This window comes from Marmota marmota, unplaced genomic scaffold, assembly GCF_001458135.2.
Source record: "Marmota marmota marmota unplaced genomic scaffold, marMar, whole genome shotgun sequence".
In the NCBI taxonomy this organism is placed as follows: domain Eukaryota; kingdom Metazoa; phylum Chordata; class Mammalia; order Rodentia; family Sciuridae; genus Marmota; species Marmota marmota.
Window position 1 is genome coordinate 1,943,231 of NW_026000241.1, and position 9,368 is coordinate 1,952,598.

General features: G+C 52.6%; 2 protein-coding genes across 5 annotated transcripts in view; one reads left to right on the forward strand and one right to left on the reverse strand.

Annotated features, from left to right (window-relative positions):
• Positions 1-1,262, forward strand: part of Rnaseh2a (ribonuclease H2 subunit A) — a 5,811-nt gene extending 4,549 nt beyond the window's left edge. Inside the window, exons 7-8 of one of the 3 annotated variants that reach the window (XM_015489103.2) lie at positions 848-971; positions 1,055-1,257. In XM_015489103.2, coding sequence (XP_015344589.1) covers positions 848-971; positions 1,055-1,190 — 260 coding nt within the window. In that variant the 3' untranslated portion in view covers positions 1,191-1,257. Of the gene's footprint in view, positions 1-247; positions 365-847; positions 972-1,054 lie in introns of those variants that run through there. The other 2 variants (XM_048795012.1, XM_048795011.1) reach the window with 2 other exon arrangements.
• A 1,188-nt stretch (positions 1,263-2,450) lies between these two features.
• On the reverse strand, positions 2,451-8,520 carry Rtbdn (retbindin). 2 transcript variants are annotated; one of them, XM_048795013.1, is made up of 6 exons: positions 8,328-8,520; positions 5,407-5,581; positions 4,320-4,479; positions 4,082-4,192; positions 3,332-3,428; positions 2,451-2,983 (listed from the first exon to the last, which is right to left on the reverse strand). In XM_048795013.1, exons 2-6 carry the CDS (start codon positions 5,573-5,575, stop codon positions 2,756-2,758), a joined length of 765 nt encoding a protein of 254 aa, XP_048650970.1. In that variant the 5' UTR covers positions 5,576-5,581; positions 8,328-8,520; the 3' UTR covers positions 2,451-2,755. The 2 variants fall into 2 exon arrangements, with proteins under 2 accessions (XP_048650970.1, XP_015345082.1); XM_015489596.2 differs by lacking the exon at positions 8,328-8,520 and having other exon boundaries at positions 5,407-5,589.
• Positions 8,521-9,368: the final 848 nt, after the last annotated feature.

Consider the following 9,368-nt stretch of genomic DNA (forward strand, 5'->3'; position numbering starts at 1 on the left):
GCAAACTTTGGCAAAGACCCGTGTCCTCGAAAAAACGGGGGCGCTAGCGCAATGTGGCTCAGTGGTTAAGTGCCCCCCGGGATTCCAATCCCTAGTGACCTGCCACTAGCCCCCCCCCCCAAAAAAAAAGGGCAGGGGCTGAGACCAAAGGTATCTGCTTGTTAAGGGGAAGGAGGCAGGAATGGGGGTCCTGGCTCCATCCTGTGGCCTCAGTTTAAATCTGTAATCTGTGCTGTCTCTCCACCACGAGGCTCCATGTCCTCATTATACAATGAAGGCAGTCTCATACTCACCTTCCTGCAAACCTCATGCAGGCATCAAGGGCAGGTGTGAGGATTCAGTGGTGGAGCTGGTCGTAGCTCAGGTAGAGCACTTGCCCCACATTCACGGGCAGGGCTTTTATCCCTGCAGTGCAAACAGAAAGATACACTGAAGGTTTGGTGGTTGGGTTCAAGGATAGCTCCAGTCCTTTTGAAGCTGGGTGGGGAGCAGAGCCCCCTCAGGTGATTAGAAGTCAGGATGCCTGGTACTTGCCATGCAGGACTGAGCCCTGGGGATACAGCAGTAAGTCAAACATCTCAAGGCCTCACTGAGCTCCTGCCTGTGGAGAGAATGGGTGTTACATTGTTGTCCTTGGGGGTCAGAGGCTATCTCAGAGGCAGTCTCAAGTTGCACCTTGAGCACTGCTCAGCCAGGCACAGAATGGGAGGGAAGGACCTGCCTGTGCAAAGGGCCTGAGGCACAAAATGCCCCAAGCACTCAGGAGGAAGTCAAAGGTGAGTGGACCTGGAGCTTGGGTGTTACCTTGAGACTTGGGGACTGCTGTCATTGCCTGTCCCACCCCCAGATCCCAAGACAAAAGCATGGTTGAAGAAACAAGTGGAACCGGTGTTTGGCTTCCCCCAGTTTGTTCGGTTCAGTTGGAGCACAGCCCAGACCATCCTGGAAAAGGAGGCAGCAGATGTGTTGTGGTGGGTGCTGTGGGTGCTATAGGAGGGGGATGGGAGGGCCAGGCCCCATCCCGGAAGTGGTCATGTCACTCCTCTCTCCACAGGGAGGACTCCCCAGCACAGGACCTGGAAGGACCTGAGAGGATCACCGCCTACTTCAACAAAGGCTCCCGAGCCCGCCCCCGTGCCCCCCACAGATACTTCCAGGAGCGGGGCCTGGAACCAGCCACTGCCCTGTAGGAGGTGCCTCCTTCCTCCCCAGGCCTGCCTCCCCTCATCAAGGAGGATTAAAGTTGTTGAAGGATAAGCAAATGGAGGGGTTGTCCTTGGGGCCAGAGGTATGGGAGTGACTTCAGCAGCCCGATGCAGCTGCTGCCTTTTGGGTAGTATTGGACTGATTTGATTTTTAAAATATAGCCCTGCCCTGGGACTGGGGGGGTAGCAGTGGTAGAGAGCCTGCCCAGCACACACAGGACCCTTTCTTTGATTACCAGGACCAAAAGTCCTGTGCTGTGTAAGTGTGTTTCTGCATAAGGATGTTTCTTGAAGGGGACTGCAGGTACAGCTGAAAACTTCCTCTCACCTAGTGACCTCCGACATTGGCGCCCAGTACCTCACTCAGCTGTGTGGTGATGTTGGTAGAAACAGATGGACGGCACTGCCAAGGGAGAAAAAAATGCAGCACCAACTGGGCACAGTGGTGCATGCCTATAATCCCAGGGATTTGGGAGGCAGGAGGATCACAAGATGGAGGCCAGCCTCAGCAATTTAGCAATACCCTCAGCAACTTAATGAGACCTTTTCTCAAAAATAAAAGGGCTGGGGATGTGGCTCAGTGGTAGTGCTCGACTAGCACAGATGAGGTATTGGGTTTGATCCTCAGTACACATAAAAATAAAGGTATTGTGTTCATCTACAACTAAGAAAATTTAAAAAGGGTGGGGCTGGGGCTCTGTGGTTAAGCACCCCTGGGTTTTCAATCCTGGGGCAGGAGTGATGTTCACTGCAGAAATCCCAACCGGTGTCTAGTTCCTTTCCCTAGGCAGGAGCTGGGATATGGAGGAGGGGATTGCCAGACACTGTGGGGTCGGCTTGCTCAGAAGGGAAGACCATGAATCCTTCTTGTCCATAAATGTCAGGGGGCTTCTTGGCAGGCCTGGCAGCACACAGTGAAAGGCACACCTCTTGTCCTTGTCAGCTCCCCTTGTGCCCTCCTATGCCCATCCGTGACACTTGGTATTCAGAGTTGTAACAGCAATCCAGGATAGAGACTGTTGTCAGTTACACTCTAGTGTCAATCAGCTGCTAGCTGTAGGTCTTGAGGATTAGAATTTGGACACATGCCAGGAGCGGTGGCACACGCCTGTAATCCCAACAGCTAAGAAGGCCGAGGCAGGAGGATCCTAGTTCAAAGCCAGCCTCAGCAAGTTAGCAAGGCCCTCAGCAATTCAGAGAGACGCTGTCTATAAACAAAACACAAAAAAGAGGCGGGGGCTGGGGGTGTGGCTTAGTGGTTAATTGTCCCTGAATTCAATCCCCAGTACAAAAAACAAAAATCCTGTCACTTTGAGGCAATTCTCTGTTTCCCCAAGAAGGAGCCGTACCACGTGCTCTAGCGGGAAGCTTTATTTCGGAAGGAGAGGGTAAAATTAGTTGGAGTTGGGTCGTTTCGTTTCTCGGATAACCTGAAGGGGGACCCTTCTGGGAGCCCTAGGGAAGGAGGGATAGGACTCTGGGTATTAGAAGGCAGGGAGGGGGCCTTGCCTAGGGAAGGGGCGCCTCTTTTTTTGAAGACCGGGCGCCCGCTAGGGGCCGCTGCCGCTTCCACTGCCACTCCCGCTGCCCCCAGCGTCCAGGATCCCGGTGCGACGGCGGCGGGAGCGCTGGGAGAGAGTTTCTCGGGCCCAACGTCCGGGTCTAGGACGCGGCAATAATGAGATGGAGATGTTGAGGCAATGACGGGAGCCAGGAGCTGCCACCGGCAGGATGTGACCCAGAACCGAGCGACAAAGATCCACTCCGTCAGCAAACGTCTAGGAAGAAAGTGGCGTGGGCGCTTGAGTGAGCAGAGTCCAGATCTGCTGGGGGCGGTGTGGTCAGAGGCGAGACTTTGGGGAAGGACGATCTGGACGTTTCCTTGAGGCTGGGGTACGTGGGGACCTTGGAGTGGGTAAGTGGGTCTCTGACTCCTCCAGGGCGGACTGCTGACCAGCTCAGAGTCTGGGCTCTTGGGAGGCCATGGGCACATCCCAGTATGGAGGGGAGGCTGAAAAGGGGGAAGGGTGGGAGCAGGGTCCTTGCAAAGGCCAGTCCGGACTCCAGGATCTAAGCATATTAAGGTAGGACCGCAGACTCCCTCTGGCCCTCTGCCTCTCGCTCACCTGCCCGTAAGTGCGGCAGCGACCCTCGCAGCTTCTCCTTTCTGAGGGCCACAGCCAAGTCCGACCACAAGTAATATCAGCTTCGCAGGTGGCGAACCTGGAGGCGATGTGTGCAGAGAAGGTGGGTCAAGGCTTCGCAGCCGCAGCTAGTAATGTTGCGCGCTCCAAGCCTCGGCCTATCCAAGCACCTCGCTCAGATCCAGACCCTGCCTCTTTGGACCACGCCCCTAACGCCTCATCCCCCCCCCCTTCCCAGACTGCCTTCCTTCCTTTATTATTTATTTTTCTAATGAACCTCCTTTATTTATTTAGCTATACTGGGGATTGAACCCAGGAACCTGCCATTGCTAAGTAGGCGCTCTGCCCCTGAGCTACATCCCCAACCGCCTGGTCCCATAGTTTATCAACTTTTTGTGCACATACTCAGAGCCATGTTATAACTGCCTTCATCTCTGCAGACCTCAGACCCTCTGCTCCAGCCAGCCCCTCTAGTTCCCATCCTTTTCAATCAGGAGGTACTGCCCCTAAAAAACTCCAGGTCCATCAGAAGCCATGACCCATAGCCATCTTAAAAACCAGAGAAGCCACAGGCTTAGCCTCTTTCTGCCTGACTCTAAGCACTAGGCCTCATCCTTTAGACTTTGGTCCAGTTAGGGGCGCGTCATGCCTCTCCAAACCCAAGACACACCAACCTGGTCCTACATCCCGCCCAAACAATAGGCCACGCCCCCAATGCCCCGCCTCTCCTACCAGTTCTGGCAGAGCTCCTCGCAGAGCGGCGGCGCCCGGCGTACCCCCAACAGCAGCAGGTGGAAGCGATCGCGGAGCGCGCGTTGGAGGTGTCCCAGGAAGGATTCGCATCTGGACATTGGGAGAGACAGGAAGGGATGGGGCAGGATGCGCGCGGCGGAAGAGGGGTGGGATCTGGCCCCAGGCAGGGGCTTCTAGGCAGAGTTCACGAGGAAACGCTAGGGGGCGCGGCACTCACCCGGAGCTCGGCGTCCCGCAGCTCGGTGGGAAGATCCCAGGGCCTGATGTCTCTGGGGTGTCCATCTCTGAAGGACAACTAGGTTCCGGCAGCGGGAACGCCTGTGAGTCAGGGTCTTGGATCATCATGTAAGGTTGGGGACCTGAGGCCTGAAGATCCCCTAAACACAGAAGACCACGATTGCATCACTTCTCCTAAACACAAAATTTAAGTAGGCGGAGACCGCGGTGGACGCCTGTAATCCCAGCGGCTCAGGAGGCTGAGGCAGGAGGATCGGGAGTTCAAAGCCAGCCTCAGCAATGGCGAAGCGCTATGCAACTCAGTGAAATCCTGTCTCTATATAAAATACAAAATAGGGCTGGGAATGTGGCTCAGTGGTTGAGTGCCCTGAGTTCAATCCCTGGTAAAGAAAGAAAGAAAGAAAGAAAGAAAGAGAGAAAGGGAAGGAAGGAAGGCAGGAAGGAAGGAAGGAACTTAAGTAAAGATAACTCTTCTGGGGGCGGGGGCTGGGGTTGTGGCTCAGCAGTTCTAAGACCGCTCGCCTGCACGTGTGAGGCACTGGGTTCGATCCTTAGCACCACATAAAAATAAATAAATAAAATAAAGGTATTGTGTTCAACTACAAATAAAAAATAAATTCTAAAAATAAATTTTTAAAAAAGATAACTTCTCTTGGGATGTAAATGAAGCTTCAAGTAGAAATGATCATATATCACTTACAATAATCAGTTTATTATTTGTCATATGCCTAAAGTGATACAAATGCTCACATGCTTAACCTTCACATCACTTCTATAAGGTAGTTCTGTAGATCTGACACCCTCTCCCATTTTAGTGGTCCATGTGAAGCCCAGAGAGGTTAACTGAAGTGACCAGGGTCACACAGCCATGAACTGGCAGATTTGGGATTTGAACCCAGGCGGTCTAACACCTAGAGTCTGTTCTCTTAACCACCATTCTTCATCACTAACACCAGCTGGCACCCTCAAAGTCACCCTACGCTCTTCTCATAAGAAAATTCTGGCATTGCCCTGGTGGAGAGGGGGCTCCTGGGTGTTGGGGATTAGGCATGGTTTGAGGTGCTCACCTGCCAGTTGCACTTGGTTTGTGCCCAGATTTGATGCAAGCCCAAGGTGTCCCTGGGACCTAGCTTGGAATTGGTGGCTCCCTCCACAAGCCCCCAATATGATCCATGCCAGGGCCAGTTGCATGGTGCAGGCCAGGTCACTGGGCTGGATGTGGCTTCTGCAGGCCATGTCCACCTGAGAGAAGAATCAGTTGAGGTGAAGGGGTGAGTTTGGCCATCACTTTCTAGGACCTGGCACCCTCAGATGCACACCCAGGAAGCAGTGCCAGGCAACATGGTGGATGGGCAGCTATAAAGGAGGCTGGGTAATGATCGAGGAAGGACCTTCAAATACTGAGAGGGGCTGGTGGGGGGTCAGGTCCTGTTTCTGACCCAGAAGTCCCTTCCATCAGACCCATACCCCTTCCATCCCTTCAGGGCCAGGTGCCACCTCCCCACCAGCTTAAAATGCATCCAGCATATCTGCCATCCTGTTGACCCTCAGCCACCCCCACTTTCCTCCGAGCCAAGAGGACACCCCCAGCCCTTCCAGCCCTCTCCTGCCCAGTCATTCTTCCTTCTCTTCTGTTCAGCCTCCTCCTGCCCTTCCGCTGGCCCTTCTCACGGTCACCTTCCCTCGGCTCACAATCAGCTTAGGTGCTGCTGCCCAGGGCTGGGCCTTTGGCACCAAGCTTATCCGTGGCAAGGCTGGGGTTCTGCCGCTAGAGTCCCCAAACTCCAACGCAGGGAAAGCTTAGGCCAAGTGGACACAAGTCTAGTCCCCTCCTGTCTCCCTGCCACCCTGCCCCTCACCTGTTAGCAGCAAGACTGGGATCTAGGGGTTGCTGAGACACCTCAGGATCAAGTCCAGAAACCAGTGACTGCTGAAAGGGGCGTGGCTTGCACAGGGGCAGGACCTCCCACAGTCCCGCCCCCACTCTCGCTGAAAGCCCTGGACCCGACGAATGCATGTATGTACCCGTGCTCTGCCCTTATGTTGAGTTTGTGACATAAGCTCTGTATCTATATGTTTGGGACAGTGTCTGTGTGTGAGAGAGATGAGAGTGCGTTCGTGCGGACTGTGTATGTTCAGTGCACCTGTAAGCCTCAATTGTGTGTATTGCGTGGGTGTGTATTTGTGTGTCTTGTGGTTGAGTGTGTGTGTGTTCAGAATCTGGGTAAGGAGGTTTGTGTATGTCTCAAGTCAAGCATGTGCCGTTGAGGATAAGCGTCATAGCAAATCTAGGAGAAAGAATGTAGAGGGTGTAGAGGGAGGTGTCCCTGGGAAAGTGTTGTGGGTAAATTAGTGAAGAAAGGTTGCCGACCATGAACTTTGGCCATACATGAACAAGGGAATGTTGTCATACTGAACAGAGTGTGTGTCTGTATCTGAAAATGTGTGTGTGTGCTTGTGTATTCTCCTGAAGTTTCTGTAAATGTGCATTCCTTGGGAACATTCTCTCAATTCATCCATTTATTCATTTATTTATTTTGCTGGTGCTGGAGATGAACCCAGGGTGACCTACCCCTGAGCTAAATCCCCAACACTTAAAATTTTTTTTTCAGTGCTGAGAATTCAACTCATGCCCTCACACATGCTAGGCAAGTGCTCTATTGCTGAGCTACATTCCCAGCCCTTAAATCTCAATAAAATCTTGAGACATGGTCTTGCTAAGTTGCTGAGGCTGACCTCAAATGTGATTCTTATGTCTCAGCCTCCTGAGTAGCTGGGACTGCAGGTTTGCACCATTGCACCCAATGACAAACCTTTATTGAGCACTTACTGTATGGTATGTCCTAGGGATGCAGCAGTGAACACAAAATGAAAATCTCAGCCTTCCTAGAGTTAATATCTTAATGGGAGAGTCAGACGGGGAATATAGCCCTGTAACGCGCATGCACACGTGTGTGTGTATGTATGTGTGTGTTATGTTAGGAGAATAATGTGTCTGTCTGTTGGATGAAAGTTTGTGCACTGGGTATCCCTTAGTTTTGGAATCGTGTGAGTGAACTTGAATGTGTTGCTTGCATTTGATGAGTGTGTGTATATCTGTTTCCCAAGAATGTTTGTATGTTTGCAGAGTGTGAGTTTATGTGTGTATGTTTGTGTGCATCTGTGTCTGCTGAGTGCATGTTTGCAAATGTGTACATATTTTTTATATGAGTCTGTGTTAACTGAGTATGTGTTTCTGTGTGTGCAGAATGTATAGGTCTGTGTATGTGTGCAGAGTGCATGGGAATAGGTACTTTTGTGTGTGTGTGTGTGTGCTGAGAATATTTATAGGTGTGTTATGTGTTTGCAGAGTATATTCACATGTGTCTGTATTAGCTGAGTGTGTTTGTAGTATGTGCATGTGTGTCTATGTGTGTTGTGTGTGGGTCTGTTTGTTGGGTGTGTGTTTGTATGTTTGTGCTCCTGTGTGTTTGCAGGGTGCATGTGTGTATTTCTGTGAGCAATGACCACAGTTACAAATCTGTCTCCCTCTCACCTCAGAGTAAGGCAAGGTTTTTTCATCTATATTCCCAGATTCAAAAATACTGTCTGACACACAGTAGGTGTTCAACACTCAAGTGTTGAGTAGAGTTTCAGTAGACACCACGAGTCTCATTTGATGATGTCATGGAGGCCTCATCAACCAAGACCTGCAGGACCTAGCCTTCCCTGGCTAATTTCAAGGTGGACGGAGCTATTTGTGGGCCAGATCTATCCACTCTTCGGGCTGTGCCTCCTGCCAGACCCTCCACACCCCTTCCTCCTCCCTGACCTCAGTTCCCCACTCTGAGCTCGGATTTCAGCACCGCGGACAGGAATGCGCGTGAGACCAGCACCACGGAGAGCTCCTGCGGACGCGGACGGGAGCAAAGTCCAGGCCACAGACAAAGACAGATGCAAGCAATGAACTCGAACTCGGAGAGATGGCTGCACAAACATGCCGACTAACCGAGAGGTAGAGACAGATAATGCAGGTCAAAGCTCAGAGATGAGGAGACAAGCTCCGGGGAAACACCCAGACCCAGACTTCGCTGTCATCCCCGTTGTCCGGCAGGGGTCGCTCTCGCCCGACGGCCGTGCCCTCCAGGACCTTGGGACCAGTTACAGGTTGACACTCGGGAAGCCATTCTCCAGTCTGTGTCCACTGCCAAAATTTGGAGTGGGGAGGATTTAGCCACTCTCCTCTCCAGCCCCAGTAAGCATGGCCTATTTGGCCTCAGCTGTGTGGACACCGGGGGACGGGAGTGAAAATCTCCTCAACAGCCCCCCTCCCCAAGTACTAGATAATCGCTCTTATAAATATAGCCCGACCTGGCCTGACTCCTTAATCCTGACCGTGAGGGAAGGGACGCTAGAGACACCGCAGGGTCCATGAGGAAGGTCTGCCTGGGAGAGGCGGGGAAAGGGGTATATGTGCCCCTTTTTGGGGGGGACATCTCCCGCAAGGATGAGTCTCCTTAGTGAAAATGTCACTCTGTAAGAATGTATTTCTTGGATGTGAATGTCTTGGATGTGAGTTATCTCATGGATAGGGACAATTTCCCATAGAGAATATGGCTTTCAGGGGGCTCTCATTGGGGATATCCTCCCCAGAGTTCCCACATGATGTCACCCATGGGATCCTCTTTGGGAAGGGATGCGCTTTGAGATGAAGCATCACCTTTCAGACAACAGCTCTCTTAGGATTGATTTTCAGGGTGAGGGACTGTTCTTGATTGGAGAGGGCATCCCCGCAGACACTAACTCCCCGTGGGAATCTCGGGGGGCGGGGGATGTCCGCAGAGGAAATACATCTCAGAGAGAATGCCTCCCTTGGGGTGTTCCCTGCATGAGAATGTCTCTCTCTTGGAGTGTCTCTATGGGGGTATCTCGGTAGCAAGGCTCCCTTGGGGACATCTGGAGGCTCCACCTCCCCCTCCGCCCCTTCCTCCTCCCAACGCGGGCAGCGGTGGCCAAGGCCAGGCTCGGGCGCCCAGACGCAGTGACGGCG

Excerpts from the sequence above, each read along its gene's own strand:
- Rtbdn (XM_048795013.1), bottom strand. The coding sequence starts at position 5,575 with ATGGCCTGCAGAAGCCACATCCAGCCCAGTGACCTGGCCTGCACCATG. Across the intron at positions 4,193-4,319 it reads TGCGGGACGCCGAGCTCCGG|ATGCGAATCCTTCCTGGGAC; the intron begins GTGAGTGCCGCG and ends CCCAATGTCCAG. Across the intron at positions 2,984-3,331 it reads GCTGCCGCACTTACGGGCAG|ACGTTTGCTGACGGAGTGGA; the intron begins GTGAGCGAGAGG and ends CTTTCTTCCTAG.